We start from the raw sequence: 23,231 nt of genomic DNA on the forward strand, positions 1-23,231 counted from the left end.
CCCATGGAAAAATCAACATATAATTTCATATTATGGTAGTTACTGCAGTCCCTGTATTTTTTCCTGATTTTTTTTTCTTAGTTCTGACCTAACTGAACTTCAACACAAGAAAAAGCAGTGGAGTAACATGCAAAAGCGTGTCCTCATTTTAATTTGTAATATCTTCAAAGTGTTGTTGGGAGTTTTTCACATGATATGTTTTGGAGGATCTCCCACTTCAGCCTTTTATTGCAGAAAGCCAGGAGTTTTCCATACACATTTTAGTGTTGCTGCTTTTTTTTATCATCCTTTAATACACAGAAAAATACATAATAATCCTTAGAGTCACAAAGTGACTGAGATTGTGACACATCAAGCCTGCAGTGGGTGGTAGTGTCCTCCCTACTCTAGTCATGAGGTCTGTGGTGACAGCTTGGAGTCAATGATCTTTGAGGTCTCTTCCAACCTTAGTGACACTGAATATACTGAATATATCTCCCTCCTGAAGGGGCTGCCTACAGGCCTGTTGACTCCACCAGCAGTTATTCAGGCTCCTGTCACAAATGAGCTCTTGTTGGTTCTGCCTACGTAAGCAAATACACAAATGTTTTTGTCAGAGGGCAGAGCAGCACTTGCATGGACCTCTGCAGAAGTGATCCACACACAGGCAGCTAGGCACCTTCAGATAGGTGCCTAAGCACTTCAGTGGCTTTACTAAAATAACTTCACAGAAGTTCCTATAAACTCTGATGGCCAAAGAACTGAACTAACCTGAAGTATCCCTAACCCCTACCTTGCCCTTTACTTCTATGTGTGCTTTATTGTTCCCTGCAACATCTTTTACCATTGCCATCAGTGACTTGGAATTGCTTATTGCTACATTTCCTAACTCTTTTTAGGTCACCTAATCCTCATACATGGGGGACAGATTTTTATATTTTTTTATCTTATTAATTTACTTTTAAATTCTGTTGCTCAATCTCTTGCTAAATCCACCAACCATGAAGGAATTTTCTGGTTAACTACTTGAAAAGACCTTAATCTGCATTTGACTAGCCCCCATCTCCTTGCAGAGAGGTAGGCAAACGGTTCAGCTAACTTTCAATCAGTCATTGCCTCTCGGAAGGACTGAAGCTGGTTCAAAAGTGCAGAGCTCTTCCCCGATTTGAGGAGTGTTAAAATAGCAGAAAAAGACCAAACAAAAAACCATAAAGCAGAAGAGAAAGAATACAGACACAGCTCCTCCAAAACCTCTCCTCTTAGCAATAAAAAGTGAGCTTGAAAGGAAGAATCCACTCAGCAGGTGGGATTTAGAGGATAAGATGTTACACACATAACACCATTCTCACAGGCAAACCAAGAGCTGCACTCAGCCTGCAAAGGTAAAACTTTAGGTCAGAGCAGAAACGTCAGAATGTTCAAAGAATTCTTGATACTCCAAGCCATGCTTTGGAGCCCAAGGTAATGCAAATGCCAACTGGGGCCGAATTGCAGAGTTGCACCTAGGACACCTTGGGTTTTAAGGATGCTTTGCTGCTGTTTGCATTCTGATCCTAACCCGAGATGAGACACTTGGGAAAACACTCCACAGTGATTCATGCTGGTCATCAGACTGGAGTGCAAGTCCTGCTGCAAAGCTTTAAAACTAGGCAACAATATTGGAAGCAGAGACAAACCAGCAGTGTTCTTTCTAAGGCTGAGGGCTCCCTTCCAAAACTACTGTCTCCTCTTCTCAAGCAGCTTAGTCTTCAAAAGAGATCCATTTAATACTAAAATTTACCTTGACTTGAGGGTCAATATATATATTTTTAAGTGATAAACCACAAAGTGCCCCATGAATTGATCTACTTCATGTTGCCAGAGTTTGTCATCTTCTTCCCACCCCCCACCCTCCCATACCCAAGTGTTTCATCCTGCTCTCTCCATAAAACTTGGAGGATTTGGGTTTCTCACTCTCCCAAGATAGTTATCGTTGGCCAGTGCATCAAACAACTTCTTCTAGTGAACTCCAGCCACAGAACAAACACACCACCTACAAAACCAAAGGCACCCTCTTCAAATCACAGTCCCTTTTGGCAGCCACTTCTTCTCATACCATTATACCCAGAGCAGACTATAAATCTGCTGCCTTGGACACTCCTCACTGCTTCAGGAGCACAAAAGTAGGCACTGCAATGATTTCAGTAAAATTATCAGCTGCAAGAGAAGGATTGTGTTGTAGGTGTAACACATTTCAGAGAGAGAGTTTCATGTAGCTCTAGCTTTTATTTTTCATAATTCAAGAGCTGCACTCTAGCAAGTTGAAGCCATTTTTTTTTCCTTTATTTATTTTCTCTGCTGATGCTTTTTTCTCTTTTTTCCACAAGCATAGCAGGTAGAACCAAACCCTGCTCCCAGCCCTGAGTGAGGGAAGACCCTAGCCCCAAAGGACTGAGTTTCTTGGGTTGTTATAAATGAGGTTAAAGGTTTTTCTTTTTTGTCAGGAGAGAGTAAAAGTGACTTAAAACTTCTCCTTTATCTCTCTCCCTATAAAAGCAATGCAAAGGCTCACACTGTGTGCTTTTGCAATCAGACTGAGCAGGGAACATTTCCACACACAGCTAGCATATGTATCAACAGAGTATTTTTACTGTACCAAGTCCCAGATACAGGTCTGAAGACAAGCTGCTTTCTTGTCTTGCCTGATTCTGGTATCCTCTAGCTAACCTTCTTGGAGCTCATGCTTAGCCACAAATAAAGCAGAAAGTTTGTTTCCTTCTCAAGCAGCCTTTGGAGGAAGGCTCAAGTGTGTTCACAGACAAACTTAAGAAAATGTAGGAAATTGGTGCAAAAGAAGCAATTCACATAAAGGTCCTGCCTAAATGAAATATAAGAGCCCAAGATTTGGAGAGGAAACCAAAGTCTGAAAAAGTAATTACACTTGTTTAGATTAAATACAAGCCAGCATTTTAATAAACAAGCAAAACCTCTGGCTAACATCTTATTTCTCAGCCTGTCTCTGATGTTTAAAATTAGATGTATTTTCTCCTCTTTGCCATAACCTCCAATAAATTAACCTGTCCAAGTAACACATACACAGGATAAACCTGCATCTTTGATTTTAATTACATTGCTTATGGTTGCAACTTAGGTAGCCTTGATTCCAGCCACTGCTGTTCCTGGGAACTTGGATACTCTTAAACTGCTAAGCAAATCTCAGTTCTTACATGGATCTAGTTAAGCTGTTGGCTGCTAAACAGATAAACACAACTCCTTTTATTGACAAATAACTTAAAAACTGATTTTGCAGATTCAGTGCTGTGTCTATGGTGCATCACCACTCCTGTTTTGCAGGACTTAGACTCACACTGTTAGAAGCTGGAAGAATGTAGTTGTAGATGGGATAGGCTTTATCTGTAAATACAATTCCCAAACATTCAACAGAACTACAGGAAAGATTATGCTAACTGAGCTGTTGCATAGGTACAGCAAAACTGACACTATTAAGGCAATGTGATTTCTTGAAGTCCTATCAAATTAGGTTGGACGCGATGATCTTGAAGGTCTCTTCCAACCTGGTTTATTCTATTCTATTCTATTCTATTCAATCAGCAATTGAGCTTGATCTGACCAGAACTGCTTGTTAGCAGAAATACCTTGCTCAGTACCCTACTGCTAGGCAGACACTATATGGACTTCTTATTTTATGACTGAAAAGCTTACATATGAACATTTATATGTATAAATGTATATATACATACACACATATATACTGCTATGCTTTAGGTGCAGCTCTTTGCATTAAAACAGACAAAGGTAAGGCTTAAGATAATAGGTTGTGGCAGAATGTGAAATGTAAACATTGCAGAGGATCCTCTCAAGGCAGGGTGGCTCACCCACCCTGCTTGCAGGCAGTATGGAAGTACTTAGCTACTGTGATAGCAGATAAGGATGTCCCCAGCCCATATTGCCACTGTTGGGGGAGAACAGGATTAAAATAGGTGGAAAATGGAGAAATCTTTTGATATTTCAAATTGAGATTACTAAACAAAAAGTTATTCTTGCTTTTGTTTCGACTGTGGATGGTGTATTATCACACTAGTAGATGAGAGGCAGATTTGAAAGATGTGTTTTAGTATGGCCAAGTATATCACACAAGGCATGTGTTACAGTTATAGCACATATAGAGCAAATGTGTTATAGATCATTGAGAGCTTAACAAAGCAAGATGCTTGTTGACAATGGCAAAAAAACCCCAACAGTGTGCCTGAAGGTACTGTTACTCCCCCTGTATATTCTCATGCTCTTGTGCAGGCAACTTAGAAGCATAAACATAACCGTGGAGGAAGTGTTTTTCAAGTAATCTGGAGCTTCTGGATTTCTGAAAATCAGGCTTTTAGAAATGTGGGATCCTTTCCATGCAGCCTTCTGGAAAGTTCATTCTTCTTAACCTAAATACCGCAGCAGCAGCTGATGCCTTATGGATATGCATGACAGCCCTTCTGTGTCTTTCTCCTCCTCACAGTTTGTCATTTTTGGACTTGGATAGTGCAGCCTGCTCTTGCCTGACTCCTTGCCATGGGTATTTTTCCCTATGTCTAATCTTTCCAGAATCAGACTACAGAAGCCAAAACAATATCCCTTTTTTTTTTGAGGGGGTAGGGGACGGGAATCTTCTCCAGCCTGTGTTCTTGGAGTTGCTCTGGTTGCTTTTAAGTAGAGCTGTCATCAACACTTGCTAAGTTACAACACCCTAAAGGCTCACACAGTGAGTTATAATAGATGTTTTCTATAAATCATGGATGTAATGCTTGTGTACCCCTTCATGCACACACCTAAATACCTATGGGTATATGCACAAAATCCATCAGAATGTGTAGTAGTGAAGGCAATTCCTGTGTAAGGTTCTTTCTGAAGCAGAAGAAAAAAAATATATGAACTGGAAGATGGAGAGATGGGAGCACACCTGTTAAGTAAGTGGGAAGTAGTGTCATCTAGTGGTTAACTCAAAGCTAGATGGGACAGGAGCTGTAACTCAGCATACAGTCACAGAACTTTCAATTCTTGCTTTGCTGTACTGTGCAAGCCAGAGGAATCACATTTTATTTATTGTATCTCATTGATTCAGCTAGAAAACAGGAAGGAAATGAAAGCCAGTTGGAGAACCATAAACTGAAATATCAGAAATATGTCAACTACAATATCTGAAATAGGGATATTTTTGGGTTGGTTTGCTTTAAAACCCCTTCCTATTCAATCTTGCCTCTGGTGTTGGCAGATTTCTTGATAGCATATTATAGACCTTCTGCCCACCATCTTCCATACAGAATAGTTTGATATCTGCTGTGGCAGAATGCTGGCACACTGTTTTATGAGGAGGTAGATGATTTACCATTGAAACTTGTAGTAACTGAAATTCATTCAAGTTTCCAAAAGGGTAAGAATAGACAAATCTTCCTACCTGCAGTAATTCCTCACAAGACAGAACTAACTTGATTCAAAGCTGATTCTTATTCTTCCCTCTTCCAACAACATGATGGTTAGAAATCATGCCTCTTAAGAGAAAAACTAACTTATACCTGGATACCACATTACTGGTGTGATTATTTGCTGTGTAATCTTAATTAGTTTCACCCATTACAGTTTCACCAATTAAAACGAAAGAAATAGGGCTAAGAAATGAAGGGCTAACCATATTAGAAGGGAGCAGTTACAAACAGGACTTTTCCAGCTGCCCTTGCTAACAGGCAACTCTAAAATAACAGTGATGCACGTCTTAAGTTTCTGCTAACAAAGCTGATTTCTGACCAGAAGGCTAAAGTATTCTTTTTCATCTATTAAGCCCTGAAAGTGACAGTTCTTCTTCATATCCCTAATATTTCCTTTTCAGCTCACCAAGGCCAAAATGTCATCTTTCCTTGTAAAACAAAAAATCAAAGCCAAATGGTTAAAATGCAAAGTTTTGGTTAAACAAACAGTCAGTATTTCAGTGGTTTTATCTACAGCCTGCAGAGCAACTAAACAAAGCCAAGATATTGTCCATCTCTTTGACAGACAAAGAGCCTCAGAGGTCCAGAATGACATGCCCGGGGCTGGCACGTGATGAGAGTAATTAAATTAAATAGCAGGAAACATGTTTTCCATATGCCATTGCCTGGCCACACACAAACTGTAACAGTAAATCTTTTATATTACATTGGATCAGGGAAACATATAACCATTTAAAAAATGCATGATGCCCACAAAAATCAAGTTAAAGGGAATACAGCACCATACTTACCAGGCTCCCTGGCTTTGGTCATTGGCCTGAAAAGCCAGAAAAGTTCATTCCTTCTTTCTTTTCTATTTTTTTGTTTATTAAAGGTGCAGCTCAAACCACCCTGAGCCATGTGAAACTTCAGGAAGCTTCACTTGGTTTGCACTGAAGGGTAGTGCTGATGCTCCAAGATTTTCAGGAGATGACACAGAGGAACATTTCCTCTAAACGATAAACTCTGAAGACTGCGAAATGCTCTTAACAAGATGAGAAGAATTTGGGGATAACCCTCTCAGCACATTTAAAATCTGTCTAAGGAAGTGAATTAAAAATGCCTCTTGCTGGTTTCTGGTGAAATATATACAGGATAATTCCATAAGCATTTTAGATATTCCATCTTCACTTCATCTATCTTCTTGACCCAGTGTGCTCAGATAAGAAACAACACAAACTTCAGTGTTTCCAGATTCAAGTCCAGCACTGAGCTACGCTGTTAAGTTTAATAATGGATTCAATTCAATGAAGTTAAAGTACAAGCCTCCAGCTGGCAAAATAAATGTCCATTTATCTTCAGAAAGTAGTGTAGCAGGGATGATAAAACATTGACACTCTTGGCCCAATCTTTAACAAGTATTTTAGTATCGTTATTTAGTTATAGTTAGTTATTTAGTATTTCTCAAGTTATTGAAGCAAGATTCAAGATGTAGTCAGCACAGAGAATTAGGAATTGGAACTTCTACTGCTTTGAATGCTTTCTTTACTCACTCAGCTCCATTAGTTGTTCAGCAAATCTTGTATTTAGAAGGGAATCCAAAATAATGAAAGGAGGAAACAGGGAAGTGAAAACAAATGACTCGTGCTGGTATTAGCTGGCAGAGCTCTTTTGGGCTTTTTAAACCTTTCTTTACCTGTCTGAACTCTTCTCTTCCCTGAAGTGTTCAAGGCATTTCAACTTATTTATGCTGAATTTTCTATAAAATGGGTTAAAACCATCAGTTAAAAGGCAAAGCAGTTAATCTCTCATTACCATCTTGTCTCCTGAGAACAAAGACAAACTTTGCAGTAGGTAGAAATCTGGAGGCCTCAGAAGGAGATGGAGCTGCTCTCTAAGCCAACAAGGGCTCTTAAGCCCAACTGTAAGGTGTCCTGTAAGATCTTTTATGGCTGCCATTTCACTTTCTCTGCCTTCCCTCACCATTATGCCCCACAGCAGTGCCAGAGAGAGAATACACCTCCTTTCACTCCTGTTCCCTTTCTGGCAATGTCCCTTCCCTGCCAGGAGCCAACCCCACCACGGGGTGGCTAAGCTGGTGTCACTAAGGGCTCATGGCCCTTCCCACCAGGATCTCTTACCCTTTCTTATCATCACAAATGTGTCAAATCTGGACAGCTTGGCAGAGGGACTAGTACACCAGGGGATATCTGTGGGATGGCCAAAGAAGGCAGAATAGGCTAAGGAAGTTTCTGCTGAGGAGTTATTCACTGAAGGGGAGAAACACTGTGCTAGCTTTGGGCATAATTGTTCTGATTTTACCAAATATGTGTTTGGAAAGCAGCTCTACACTCCCCGTTTCAGTTCTTTTCCAGCATTACCCATTTTAGGGACACAAGCTGCATGCCGTGAGAAGCATCCAGCCTTGTGAATCACCACAGCTGCTTCAGTGGCACAGAGGAGACTTAGCCTATACAGGGAATTTGGTAGCATTTCTTTGTCCTCGTAATGAATATTGTCATGTACTTAGACCTATGAAAGCATTGTGAAATTCAGTCCTGTGGCTTCTGCCAGTGTTAGAGTAATTCAGTTCTGCACCTTAGTGCATCTTAGTGAGGTCCTTGGTGAGTTACTCAGACCAAAGGATTCTGACAGTTTTGGTTTTCCTATCCTGTTTCCTATTCCTTGTTTCAAAGACCTGTTATTAGCCCTGAGGACCTCCTTCAGCACAACACTTCTCACAAGCTACACAACACAGGGACCAGGTACAGCAGCAGTAGTGACTGGTAGTTCATTCATGAGGCAGCAGCTCTGGTGGATCCATTGTTGGTAGGAATCAAATTGTAAGACTATTTTCCAGACTCTCATTCTGCATAGAGTGTCTTGGCTGTGTAGTCAGCAACAGGGCTTGAATCCTCTTGTTTGTTAGGCTCAAGCTCTTAGTTCAGTTGAAGAGTTTTGTAACACAGAAAAGCAATGTTTGTATTGATCCTTCTTGACATAATGCATTGTTGCTTTTCCAGGATTCTGCAGGCTGAACAGTGGGATTGTATCCCTCCTTTCCAATTTGCCAAATCCTCTTCCATTTCCAAGACCCATAACTGTAGAATCTTTTTTTCCCCTCCACTTTTCAATACTTAGCATCCATACTACAGCAGAAGAAAGCACTACATGAACAACAACTTGCTACACATCAAACAATAATTGCCCTGTCTTGTAATTCCCATAATTACTAGCTGAAGTAAACGTGCAGTAGAGCAGGCAGACACAGTACAGCTGATCCTAGAAAAAAGATGTAAACTGATTCCAACAAATTTTCTTCTCCAGTGTACCCAATCCATTTTGAGTACCTGTCTATAAGTTAATATTCAACCTCTTGCAATAATACCTCTCACCTACAGCGTGCAGGTGGCCATGACAGTAAGGAAGAGAAGCAAACACTGACTCCATTCTGTCCTTGACCTGAGGTAAGTTCACAGTATCCTTTCAGGCTTAAATGATCCATTTAGTCATGGCCTCTAGGGCTGGGTACTGAAAACCAAATCTGTGAAGAAAACCATGTTATGAAACATGTTTCTCTGTTGTGACCACATACAGTACTTCACAAGCACTGTACCCACGTGGGTATGGCATCCCACCAGACAGAACCAATGGTCTCTTCTCTGACTGAATGTGGTTCATGCCAATTGATTTCATAGCCTGAAAGCATCTTGGTGCTCAATGGATACGGGAACCACTTGCCAAGGCTTGAGTGGCAAAGCTTGAGAGTGCAGCTACTGGACTAGTCACAGAGCTGGACCCAGATGGAACTGGGAATGAGCACAGGCTTTCAGCGTACCAGCTGCAAAACACTTCCTGGTCAGCTCACCCTGATGTAACATTTTACCAAAGTAGAGATTCCTGCACAAAAGCAGAACTTGACAACGAATGTGAGTTAATGTGCTTTGAGTCTTTCACTAAAAGCGAGAGGGAAGGGGCTAGGGAGGCAAACAAAAGCATTGCTTCTTTTACAGCAAGTAGTCCACACTACTGTAAGAGTGGCATGTAATAGCACCTGACTTGAAAGCAGTCATTTGAAATGCAGCTTTTCAGGAAGGAAAACACAGATAAGTAGCAGTCCCCATGCTTAGTCTCAGTCTCTCTCTGTGGGAAAGAATCCTGCTCCTGTTCCTTTTTTCTTGGTGGTCCTGTGCTGCGTGTTTGTGTTCTCAGAGCCTGCCTGAGTCTGGATGGAGATGCTTATGAAAAAACTCCTTTATGTAGCACAGGCCTAATTACCTGTAGAAAAGGCCAGATCAGTGCTATTGAAGCCAGGTATCTCTGGGCTGAGCCTGTGGTGATGGCACCTGTATTCAGCACTATCATTTTTATTTGTTTAACAGAAACAAAACTAAGAGAGAAGCTTTTTTGCATTTCCCAACAGCACTTCTGCCTTGTGCTCCTTCAATAATAGAGATCTGCTTTACAAATCTGCAAGCTGCCACCTAAAAAACTATCACAGTGCTATTCTTGATGGGAGCAAAAGGAAGACTAAGGAAAAGACTGGAGACTGAATGCTCCATTCTTCACTAGCTGTTTTACAGGGAACCTGAGCAAAGCCTTCTCAAGCCCTTGCCATCACTCTGTTGCTGCCATTTCATAGCTGCAATTTTCACAAGACTCTTTGCTGAGGAAATACAGGCAGTATGAACAGAAAGACCTCCTTGCTCTCCTGGGGATCCAAAGGTCATGGGCCAGAATATGAGAGGAGACAGATTATGCACTGCTTTCTGCATTAGAGCACCTATGTCTCAAAGGTATTGAGGGTGAGCTGCTCTTCGAGGCCATTAAACAACAGAGCTTTATGAAGATTTAGCCAGCAGTACACTGAGGCATTTATTCACTCTCATATAATAAGGGAAGGAAGAAAATGAAAACTCGTGTGTGTGTGCATGTGTGCATGTCTGACAGAGAAACATTCAGAGGTCAGAACAGAATTCTTCCAAAAATGAACCATTTGAAGAAGCAGCTTTCCAAGAACACATAATCTTCTTCAATGACAGTAAAAATAAAACCCTGTGCTGTCTGAGACAGGAAATGATAAATTGCCCAGTGGTATGAAAGTAGTATCATCTGATTGTCAAAATGTGAAGTGATAATTGCTGAGACCTGGACTTAACAGACTTTGGACTCCTCCTAGTTGTGCACCCCAATGAATTAATTCTGCCTAGTGTTGCCCCAGCCCTCTCCTCGTGTGCCGCTTGCTCTGACAGAAAGGAACAGTAACAAAGATATCAAGATGCTAACTTGTAAGTATCTGAGGAAGGAAAAGAAGCATTAAAAAAGTCTTGCATCAGAAAACAGGAGTATTATCAACGTTGTTCTGTGAAGGTATCAGCAAAATGAAACAATTTCATGTTGCCATGCTGCATGGTTGGTCAGACAATTAACTTCTTGATTTCATTATGCGATAAAGTTTCACTGCCTTCTGTCTAAACTGGAAGTTTACAGTTAAATACACAAATAACAGTTTAATTGGTGACCATTAAGAAAGTAGATTTGATATTTTCTGAGGAAAAAGTGTATCATTTGCCAATTAAGGTGGGAAAGAGTAGTTGCAATTATTCTCATTATTATGCACTTTCACATATAATTGGCATAAAAAATAATTTCACATGTAGCATAATTTGTGAAGACCCCAGTTAGAAAGTTGGTGGAGAGGGACAGGCCCTTAAGAGTAATGATGACAGAAAGCTGGATATTCAGATGGGGCCTTCTCCTCATGTAGATGAATGAAAAATTTTCACTAAATGAATCTGACTATACAGCCTTCAGCCCCCCTCACTCCATCCTGAAAGTCCATGGCTCAAAGTTTGATCCCAGAAATCACAGTGTCAGCTTGTTTTAGGGTTTTGTACTGCAACTCTGCACCCACAGACTTCAGGAGGGGCAGAAATGTACAGGGATAGGTGAACTGAGCTAGGATATACTAAGGCTGTGGTTGCAGCCTTATTTAGGAGGGAGGAGAGGTGATGGATGGTTTATTTGGAAGTCTGACAGTGCTCAAAACTTACATTTCCATTTATCCTGCCCTTCACAGTACAGCCAAAAATGCTGTAACATGCTACCATTCTGAAAGGACCAAGTGTGCAGAGTGGTACACTTTTAACAGCCATACCCTCCAACCAACCTCCCTTATATTTTAGGGCTACATACTGTTAAGAGCCAACACTGTTACTTCAAGGCAACTATGGAAAGTAAAGTAAGACACATGTACCAAAGGCTCCACAGCCAGATTCAAACCACCTTATTTAATCAGCTAGTTAAGGCACTGAATCACTTAAAATAAGTATCTGGTCTGTCAAAACAACTCTAACGACTAAGGCCCCTGTGTAGTCAACACAGAGAATTAGACATTGCTGAATGATTTCGAGTTTCTAAGCTAGTACTCTTAAATTTCAGCTGCTGCTGAAATAACCCTTGGGGGTCTCCAATAGCTGTCTGTGCCCACAGGTAGCTGGGGAAGTTGTCCTGTATAAGCTGGATGAGTTATGGGAACATAATCAAACTAAGCAAGGGGAGTGTGACACTTGAGCTCAGCAAATGGGCATCAGAAACCTGGACATGCCTGAAGGACACCCCTTCTCTGTCCTGTTCGTGTGTGTGTGTGAGAGTGAGCATGACAAAGAAACCCAGATTTCTGCTAGCTGTGCAGTTTGAGCCAATTGCATTTTTGCCTTTAAATCTAGTTCCAAATTAGGCCTCATTAGAAGAGACCAAAACATAACTCCAATGCAAAGCATAAATTCTATCAAATGCAATGTACAAATGGTAAAGTTCTACAGAAATGACTGTGATTATTGCTTTAGTTCAGGGAAGATAAATTTATCCAGGATCATCTTCTTTTTGCCTGAAGAACAGTTCAGCAGATAATGTTCTAAGCTATAGTCCTCCACTGAGAAATGAGGTACAGAAGCCTCTCTACCACCCAGATGATGGGAACTGCATAAGGAAATCAGAAACTAAACAAATAAATGAAAAGCAAACAAACATTTCTTAAGTGGATAAGTAGGACATGCTGCTAGGGGGACAGAATACAATAAGGAAATTAACTTGGCTTAGCTAATTTTGGCTGCAAATTGCGAAGTGCTCATACAGGGGAGAAATAAGTAAACAATTTTAGATTGGTGCTTGGGACTAATGTTTATAGATTTTTTTACCTCAGAATGCCAGTGAAGATAAAAACAGGGTAGAGTGGGCTTAAGTAACATGGAGTAAATCTTAGCAATCCCAGTGATGATGAATATGGAATGAAGGTAGTGCATGAATGAACTGCTGAATAGAAAGGATGAGTGGTGGTAGTGTCTGGAGTGCTCCTGCTTTGCTGCACTACTCAGCTTTAAAATCTATTTTGCTAATGCTAGGAGATGAAAGAAAGGCTAATGTTACAGTATCTACACTCCAGTAATGTGTGTCTGCCTGGAGTATGCAAATACTGTAAAGCATCTTTTCGCATTTAATACTAATTACTTCTCAATTGGCAGCTATCCTGGTTTCAGTTTTAGGACAACAGGACAGAATAAACACCTAAAGTTAAAACAAAAAAATAACAACAACAACGAAAAAAAAGGGATGCCCATCATTGCTGAAAAAGGTAAGGCTCATGAATTCCATGAAGTTATGATTATTTTCTTCATTATGGGTGCTTTGATGCACAAATAATTTAGAAAGAAACAAAACAAATGAAACCTAGGTGTAGCCACCAAAACAGGGATGTTGTAAATCAAACCCATTTCTGGCTGCTGTTCTAATTGTGGCCTGAGTACTTAAACAAAAGGCATCCCAATAAAATCCCTGGTGAAAGCATGATTTACTTATAGACACAAGATTCTCAATACATAATGAACAATGGGCAAGCACTATAATGTTATGCTGTTGATGCTAGTTTTAAGCTTTCCTAAGCTAAAACTTGCCTTTAAAGTGATTTTTTTTCCCCAGATGTATTACTGATGAAACACTACCTGGGCTGTGTGTTAGTGCAAATAACTGAATTTGATTTATGGAAGTATTTCTTCTTATATAATAAGTATGCTGTTGAAAGCATTTTATCTTGCTTAAAATACAAGAATCAAACCTGTTAAGAGCCATTGCAGTTTAAACACAATTAGAGGTAGAATGCAACAGGTTTCTGAACTCTGTCGGTAGTAATAATTCATAGTATCATAGTATCAGTCAGGGTTGGAAGGGACCACAAGGATCATCTAGTTCCAACCCCCCTGCCATGGGCAGGGACACCCCACACTAGATCAGGCTGGCCAGTGCCTCATCCAGCCTGGTTGTTGGATTCATGCACTGTAGCAACAAGGATTGCTATGCAGTACAAATGGTTTCTCTCTGTAGACCTGAAGCAAGGTTTACTTAATGCCACAATCTTCCCATCTTCATGGAAGTGCTCTGCATAAAATAAAGCACAGTGGTGGCTATTACAATGAAACCTTTCCATCAGCATCATTTTGCTTGGCAGGAAGATCTGTGCCTTGCAGATCAAGATAATAAGTTTTAACAAAAAAAAGTTCTGCAAGAGTGAATTTTTTCCCTGGATACCAGCAGACACCACCAGGATGATGGAGGGACTGGAGCACTGCCCTGTGAGGAGGGGCTGAGAGCCCTGGGGCTTTTTAGTCTGGAGAGGAGAAGACTGAGAGGTCATTTAATTTTCTTTGCCACATTTAATTTTCTTTCATGTGGCAAAGAAAATTAAATGCCCTCTCAGTCTTCTCCTCTCCAGACTAAAAAGCCCAGGTTTAGGCTGGATGTTAGGAAGAAGTTCTACACAGAGAGAGTGATTGCCCATTGGAATAGGCTGCCTGGGGAGGTGGTGGAGTCACCATCATTGGAGGTGTTCAGGAGGAGACTTGACAGGGTGCTTGGTTGCATGGTTTAGTTGGTTGGGTGGTGTTGGATGATAGGTTAGACGCGATGATCTTGAAGGTTACTTCCAACCTGGTCTGGGCTATTCTATTCTATTCTATTCTACTCTATTCTATTCTATTCTATTCTATTCTATTCTATTCTATTCTACTCTACTCTACTCTACTCTACTCTACTCTACTCTATTCTATTCTATTCTATTCTATTCTATTCTATTCTATTCTATTCTATTCTATTCTATTCTATTCTATTCTTTTTCTAAAGAAGGAGTTTGCTGTCTCATGTAACTGCTTTAATGGCTGTAAAGTTTGTGGATTCCCTCCTCCCCAGTGTACTTACAGATGGACTCTAGTTTTGCAAAGGTGTTGAGGAATATCAAAGAGGTCAGTATGTGCTCAGTTTCAGATTAGCATCTTTGGGATTCTAGTCAGGTTTTAGAAATGTCAGGGAGATTATTTTGGTTCATGTGAATTCTGGATAATTAGGAGGCAGGAACTGAGATTCACCTTTACCTCTCCTGTGTGGTACAACACATGATCACATGTCGAAGACAGATGCCACGATGGGAAAATGAGCATGCATCAATACTTTTCCACATTCACTGAAACTTATAATGGCTGATGTAGGATAAAACAAGAAACCCAAAACCAAAAAAAAAAACAACCAAACCAAACCAAAACAGAAAAAAAGAAAAAGACTTTGTGTAATTATTGTAAGAATAGCATAATAAAAACCTTGCTCCTGAAAGCTTGAATCGTTTCAACAACGTGGAACAAACATATTTGGTTGTACAAAGCGAAAGCACAACTAAGTTACCAAACTTACACAAAGTCAGATATCTGAAAGGGGATCTTTGAAAAAAAAAACTTTATTTGAGAAAGGAAGAGACTGATACCAGAAGGCAAAAAAAGGGAACATACAAACAGAATATATTTACAACACAAAACAGGAGATCACCGCTGAGGGTGCAAATTATAATAAATACAGTAGATTTAAAATGTAAGAGACAATAATCAATTAGAAATGTGGTTGTTTAAACCCAGTTTTCCTTTTCACTGGTTCCAGGTAGTTTCTCTAGTTGAATTTTATCCAAATTTGAATGGTTCTGAAATTGAAGCCCACTAATGTACGGGGGGTGGGGTGGGGTGGGTGTCTCACCTGAACAACATTATAAGAATGTGAATACACGTCTTCGAAATGATACTGTACAAAAGTCTTCTTTTGCAAGGTTCTCCACCCCCCCCCCCCCCAAAAATGTATTTTAACAGATGCACTATCCCTTTTTGATGAGGCTGAAGTCAGATTTCAAAGGAAAATGAATTACACAGAATGGGGAAGTTCTAGATCATTTCATTTTTATATGGAATTCACTTCACTTCTTGAATGTGATTTTTTTTTTTCCCCATCCAAGATGGAGAAAGATTTCTGTTCAAATACAAAGCACACGTAAAAAAAAATCACCTAAGTCTTTCCCTACCTAAGGAGGCCTTACATAGGAACAGCAACTATTTAGCCATTTGTTTGGAGACCTTCTAGGAAAAAGGATAATGTATCTTTAGAAGTTGCAACGTTTTAGAAGAGATTTCATTGCATTAGAGCAGAATGTAAACAACACAGACTAATAACATTTTAGAACAGTTTCTACATTTGGCAAAACAGCTATCTCTTTTGAAACAGGATACTGCACCTTAAAATACCTCAGCTTTAGAAATATAAATATTTTTAATAGAAAAAAAAAAAAAAATCAAAACCCTGACAAGGATTCCAGGTCAGTTTGGGATTATCCATATTAAAGGGGATCTTAATACAATGAATCGTTAACTAGCTTAACAAAAGTAAACCTATAAAACAAGGTAAACATATCAAAAGGGAATATGAAGGAAATGTTTCACTGGAAAGCTTCCTTAACAATTTCCCTACTCGCTTTGTTATTTTCTTTGACAATAAATCAATTCATAGAGTGCCTTTAAAAACAGAGGGAGCGCTGCCCCGTCCCTCCATCCCCCACCCCCTGCCCTGCATTCCTCAGCACATGAATCACTTGGGCTTCCTGTTTCCATAAGGCATTTCCTGCTCCCCCCCCCCCCCGCCTCCCAAAATCACTTTCCTGCAGGAGAACAGCGGGGACCTGACAAAGTATGGACTTAAATAAACAGGGCCTTGCACTGCATCCAGCCTTGCCCTGGCCGGTCTGGCAGCCGGGCTGGTTGCACACAGGCGCTGCGCTCTTCAGCTCTGGTGAAACTGGCTGACAGCCTGAACCTTCCTTCAGCCAAGCTGGCGTTTCACGCACAATCCTTATCTTAGTACTTGTCCGTGAGACCTAGCAGTAAAGGTTATGTGATACTGTATGGGCAGGCTTTATTTAAAAAAACCCAAGTGATTTGCTATTGGATGGTAACAGCTCTGTGCTTGTCCTGCAATGCCCTAACAACTGATTGGAATCTAACGCTGCTTTTAGGGATGTCTCCGCGGACAGTATCATCAAATAAGACAGAACGAAAAAAAGAGTCAAGCAGTGCAAAAGAGAAAACAAATGCAGTATTTAAACAGTGCCTTCCCTTGCCTCTTTACATCCACCTTGTAGTCTTCTCTAAATTGTATTTTATACACCAGCCTGGGACCACTGATATAGCAGTCAGTACCTGTCTACCGGGGGAAAAATACCCTACCATTAACAGTGTTCAAGACTACAGTATGATACAGTATATACAGACAGCTGAAAGCAAAAGTCAGAGGATTCAAAATTAGAGAAGAAGAATGTTTCATTAATCAGATCTGGAAACTAATTCCAGCAATTGCTGATCTCAACAAGCTAGGTGATACAAGCTCTCTTTCACTAGAACTAAGCAATGTCATGTAATCCTGGGCTAATACAACGTCTATCAGCTATTATGCAAAATATTATGTAGAATAACTGACTGCAACAGGTATTTTTCTCAATTAGTGGCCATAAAGATGAGCTTTGCTATGTTTTCAAGTGTGCATACAACACTTCTGCCTTTGTTAGATTCTTTGAACAGTAAAATCAGGATTTGCTAGATCAGTGAATCAAACCACAACTGCTTATCAAAGCCTTGAAAACGCATGTGACATTCAGATAATAACCTTAATTACAAACCCTGGAGCTAAATCTTTGCCTATTACCTGTTGCATAAAAGCAGCTTGCTCCCCAGATTCCATTTGCTGGGTTTGAACATCCTCATCACTGTCCGGTGGCTCCTCTTTAACTTTCACAGCCCCCACCTGCTGTCCTATTCTGTCATCCACACCAGCACTGCTGCTCTCAGCCCTAACGCTGGCACCGCCGGCGGGAGCTCGCTCTTCTTGCATCGAGTGATCTCCATGAAGCTCTTCTTCAGCCTCCTCCAGGTGACTGTCAGGTTGCTTGAGTTGCTCAATGGACTTAGAGAGCATCTGAAAAGGGAACGAGAGGAGCAGTTATTGACTCCTTTCACTGATGGCAAACGCTGAGAAGTATTACATTTGCACCGATGAAAGTAATGTCTCTGCTGCAAAGTCAGGAGCTAATGTGCTGCTAAAGGATTAATGAACAGGGATAAAAATACCAAAGCTCCTAAGCAAAAGGTCAGTTGTTCCTCTACAGCAGAGAGCTACACAGAAATACTAAACTGAAAGTGAGGCAGAATAATGACAACATTACATATCTTTTATACTTTTACAACTGGTAACCATGAGATGTTAGTCTCCCTCCAGACTCTTCAAAGTCTCCCTTCAGACTCTTCAAACATAAGAGCAGAATTTTATTTAACTATATTACAGTTTGTTTCCCACAAAACAAAATAGTAGAAGAACTCTGAGAAATAAGAAAATGACCAATCTGGTTACCATTTTGCTGCAGTTAGGGAATATTCACAGAAGCTTCTCTATCAATTAAAGTAGGAAGAAACTAAAAGTCAACAAAAGAGCAGTGACGTAGAGCTGCTGTCCATCACCTCTCCCATGGCACTGGAAAGACCACAGCTTTTGTCATGCATGGCACAGGCACTCCAGTTTCAGCAATAATGATGTAACACAATGATGTACCCAGACAGTACTGGGTTTACACCATTAACTGCTATTGTAAAGCTCTGTTGAGGTGCCAGATGCCTGAGCATTGCAATCAAGTACAGTTTATGTTTTGCTATTTAAGATTCAGAGAATGTATTCCAAAATAATCCAAATGTAATCCAAAAAGCCAAACCTGAACAAAAAAAAAATAATCCCAAACCCCTCTTTGTTGAAAGAGGCACAAATCAGAGGTGAGAAAGCATCTGCAGGGTGAAGTGAGAGTAATTATAATTTATTCAACTGTCCCTCTTGGTTCCAAGCAAATATTGATTTGTATCACCAAGGTGAAATATACTGAAAGGGGAAACCCCCCACACACACACCTTTTACTGTTCATTACCTTACATACTTTCCTCTTCCCATCTGCCTCCCCCCAACTCTCTCATCTTTCTGAGTTTTAGCCAGTGCTCTATGCTGAGTCACTAGATAGCTTCAGTATAGCTATTTTTGTCACAAACCGTGGGCCATCAAACTGCATCCTGCTCGCTAATGCCTATAGAAAAATGCCGCCCTAGTGAAGGGTAGAGTAGTCATACAAACTATGATCAAGAATCTACACCTGGCTTCAGGAATTCCCACAAAGTCAACAAGAAGAGTTGAAAGATCTGTTTGTGCAGTTCCAGTTGATGCTCTGATGCATATGCCTCACATCAGTGGAGAAACTAATTCCACAGTGGAAGTCTACAGGCTTCAGTCACCTTTACTTTTGGGGTACAATGGGAGTTTAATGGCTTACTAAAAACAAACAAACAAAAATCCCCTTTCATTACTTTAGTAACTGGCAAATCACAACACGTGTTGCCTGCAAGCTGCAGGTGGCATGCCCTAGGCTGGGGAATCCTCACTATTGCAACTAATGCAGAGTCTCCTTTTATTAAGCAGCATCTGGAAAATTTCTCAGATTAAACCCATAAATCTTTTCCAGTTGTTTCTCAGGGGATGATGCTGACCAAGAAGGCACTGAAGCTAACTGTGTGCATTCAGCTTGGGTACACTCCTCCCATTTGCTGAGTTACACATCTGTGGATGAGCCCTCTCCACTCCTCAAGCAGGAAAAAGGCAGGGCTGGCTGCCTGGCTGGCTGCTAGCAAGCAAATGCAAGCTGAAACATCTGTGTGACAGATAATCATACACAGCTACGAGAGTCACTCATGCTGATCCATCTGTAAACCATTCCATGTGCCAGTTACTTGACATCAGGTGGGTTATTCTGGAGGGGAAGCCAAGAGAAAATGAGTGCATGTCCACAGCAAAGACACATATTTAGCTCATTACTGTTCTCCTCTTTTTTTATGCTTTTTTCACTTTTATGTCAGGCTCTTTCTTCTTCACGCTGCTGTGCGGCACAGATCTGCTGCTGAGCCTTCTGAGGCAACACATGATGGCCTGCACTATGTAGTCTGTATGTGGAACCTTCAGACTTCTTGCATATAATCAGTGGAGTGACACAAGCACACATAAGGGGGCTGCAGAGACTACAGTGGTATCTGTGTGCATTTCAGTTTGCAGTGTTCCTGGATGGGGCCTGCTCCCATGCCATGGAATTCAGCAGGCAATTTGCTCCAGACTTCAATGACAGAAGTAACCAAACAAATGACATTTTCTGAACTGCTGTGAAATTAAAGTCTTTATGTATTTCCAGAGTAGTTTTCACAAAATGCATACCTATTACCATCTCCACTGCAAAATCTTATTAAAGCATCCTTTACATTGTGACTTAACTAAACCTCAGGCAAGGGGCTATGAGGCACTAGAGTCAGGTCCTCTCCTATGCTGGGTCATGGTAAGAATGGGTGGATGACGTGGTGGGAGGGAGGCCTAAAATCTAAACCCCACTCCTGTTGCTCAGCCTTCTAAGCCACAGCTGACTGCTTTCTCTGTGTCCCTACCATGCTTTTGCCTTTGTTAAAGTGTTTTTTAAAGGCAGCTTGGGCTCATCCAATTCCTGTAATTATATTAGTAGCATTATCAGGATACTGTTCAGATCACCTATGTCAGAACCATTTTGGTGCCTGACACTAGTGTGGAAAATTACATGCAAAGATATCAATCCATAGTCAATATTTCTACTCTATATCTGTCTCCCTCTAAGGCTGGATTACATAGCAGAAAATGAGTCCTGAATGAAACACTGCTCAAATTCTTTCATTGTGCAGCTGGATACTTCTGCTTACACTTAATGTTTGAATTTTTCACTTTAAATCCCTACTTAAGAATTATTTTTTCCCCTTGAATTTATCTGTAGGTACCTGCAGGACTATCTCCTTGGTTTAATGTGTATTCTTTTATTTTGAAGAAGTGATTGCTTAACTTGAATTTTAATGAGACTACATTTAAAAACAGTAATAAGACCATGGTTTATTTCACTAGTAAATTGGGGTTGTACAGACTGGTCTTCTTTAACCAGCACACTTTACTGTTATCTCTATTCCAACTAAAGGAGTCACTAAAAAAAATGGCTCCATGATAATATAACCTGTATTTTTGTTTCCTTTTATTTTGAGGAAATTGAAGTGTAAGGGATAAGCATGAGCCAAAGTAAATAGTGGCAGCAGGAGAGGAAGCATTTATAGACATCAATTCCATTCTCTAACTGCGAAAGTCCCACCGAAAAAAGACATCAAACACAATCTAACCTGCTTGTTTGTACATAAAAAATGGAAAACTAAGTAGAAGTAATCTGGCCATTGCAACAGACCATTTTATAGGTCCTTCAGTTGTAGTCCCTGCCTTTGTTTCTCCTTTGTAATGATAAGCTCTTGAAAAAAAGCAACATTTAAAATAAGACAGCTTTACAAAGAGACACAGCATAAAATCCTGCAGCAGCCCCTCCATACCTTTCTTCCCTTAATTAACTGTTCATTTGAAACAACTGTTTGAAGCTTGTTAATTTCTAAGAACTCATGTAGAGATTTAAGGAACATACTTTTTTTTCATAGAATCACAGAATCATAGAATGGCTTAGATTAGAAGGGACCTTAGAGATCATCTACTCCAACCTCCCTTCCATGGGCAGGAACACCTCACAACTAGACTCAGCTGCTCGAACAGGCTGCTCGAGCCTGGCCTTGAACACCCCCAGGGACGAGGCATCCACAGTCTCCCTGGGCAACATGTTCCAGAGTCTCTTTTACTCCTTTTCTCCTATGGCTATCAGATTCCTTTGATCAGTTATGTATGTTGTTAGCTATACTTAGCTCCTGCTTACTGTTGTCTCTGGTACTCATGTAGTACAACTTTTCTAAGGGAAGTATTTATCTTTCAAAGTAATTCTTCTCCTTTATGATTTAAATATTAGTTCTCTATGAAAGACATGTGCTCTGGTTACTTTTCAGTACCAAACACAATCAACTGATGCTAGTTTTGTCCAAATGCTCCCCTGCTATAAGCAATATTTGAAAGAAGAAATAAATGTGCTACCTCTCACCTTCAGAAGACGCTAGTCAGATGTGTAAGCTGGAAAGCCAAAAACCTCATCTGTAATATGTTTAATGAAACTACATTAATTTACTCCAGCTGAACCTGATCCAGGCTTCTGTATTTCATTAAATATCATTCAGAGGAGTGAATGATTAATCTGGGGTTCACTGAATCTTTCCAATATTCCCACTGACAACAAACATTCTTGCTATTTTTTTTTCCCATCGAGTTGACAGAAACTTCCATCTAATTTTTCATTTATAGAGTTTTCAGTTCCTGCATTTTTTAGCATGGACTTTTTACCTCACAGTCTTTCCTAATCACTGGTTCCCTACACAAAGATGCTTTAAACCAATTAACATCCTGGAATGAAAACTGAAATTCAAGTACTCTTACAGTCTCAAGCTGTGCCAGGGGAGGTTTAGGCTGGATGTTAGGAAGAAGTTCTTCACAGAAAGAGTAATTTTGCATTGGAGTGGGCTGCCCAGGAGGGTGGTGGAGTCCCCATCACTGGAAGTGTTTAAGAAGAGACTGGATGAGGCACTTGGTGCCATGGTTTAGTTGATTAGATGGTGTTGGGTGATAGGTTGGACTTGATGATCTCAAAGGTCTTTTCCAACCTGGCTAATTCTATTCTAGTCTAGTCTAGTCTAATTTAAGCTTTAACATTATTGATACTGCTCCTGTACTTTGCTGCACACTACCATCTGCCCCATTATTTTAGTCTTTGCTACTCCAGTCCAGAAGAGGATTTCATCATTGAAATCAAACTGTCAAAATGCTACAAATACATTACTTTCAGAACACATGATCAAAGAAAATTTATATTGGTCCAAGTGAAGACAATGCTAGTTTAGCTTCAGCAGGGGCACGGCTTTACTCATAAGTAACAAAAACTAACCTTTAAAGACAGGGCTTTGTTCACCACATTATGATTTCTGAGATCTTCTTGAACACAGGCTTCTGCTAGGGGCTTTGCACTTACATTAGTTATATCAAAATCATTCTTTTTTTGCCCTGCATGTGGCAGGGTCAAAGCTTTCTAGACACACAAATAACATCAAGATTTTTAGGTTTTCATCGTGGTTGTGGTCTTTTAGTACCCAATTGCAATAATTTTAAGCGTGGGGTTCAGAATTTGGACTCCCTTTATTGAACAGAATGAAGATCTGCAACGGTGATCAAAGGGCTTTATGAGGAAATAAGCTGTCATTTGGACAGAAGTATATTAAAGCTGACAACAGCACAGCCAATCTTCTCTAAGACAGGCAGAGTTCAGGTTACTTCACATTTGTTATTATTTTTTTCCCCAGAAAACTCAGATGAGGGTTTCTACCTACTTCTGGATGGGATGTCAACATTTGCAGAATGTTTTCAGAAGGTCAGCATACTAGATCCCACAGG

The 23,231-nt window shown here is 40.3% G+C and overlaps 1 protein-coding gene across 3 annotated transcripts in view; it reads right to left on the reverse strand.

The window, feature by feature from the left end:
- Positions 1 to 23,231, reverse strand: part of HDAC9 (histone deacetylase 9) — a 546,793-nt gene that overhangs the window by 172,114 nt on the left and 351,448 nt on the right. For 2 of the 3 annotated variants that reach the window (XM_068152478.1, XM_068152477.1), the window contains exon 12: positions 15,185 to 17,753. In XM_068152478.1, the coding sequence (XP_068008579.1) occupies positions 17,433 to 17,753 (321 nt within the window). In that variant the 3' untranslated portion in view covers positions 15,185 to 17,432. Of the gene's footprint in view, positions 1 to 15,184; positions 17,754 to 23,231 lie in introns of those variants that run through there. The other variant, XM_068152479.1, reaches the window with a different exon arrangement.

Source organism: Melanerpes formicivorus, unplaced genomic scaffold, assembly GCF_026170545.1.
Source record: "Melanerpes formicivorus ecotype bairdi unplaced genomic scaffold, bMelFor1.0.p_v2 SCAF_23, whole genome shotgun sequence".
Classification (NCBI taxonomy): Eukaryota; Metazoa; Chordata; class Aves; order Piciformes; family Picidae; genus Melanerpes; species Melanerpes formicivorus.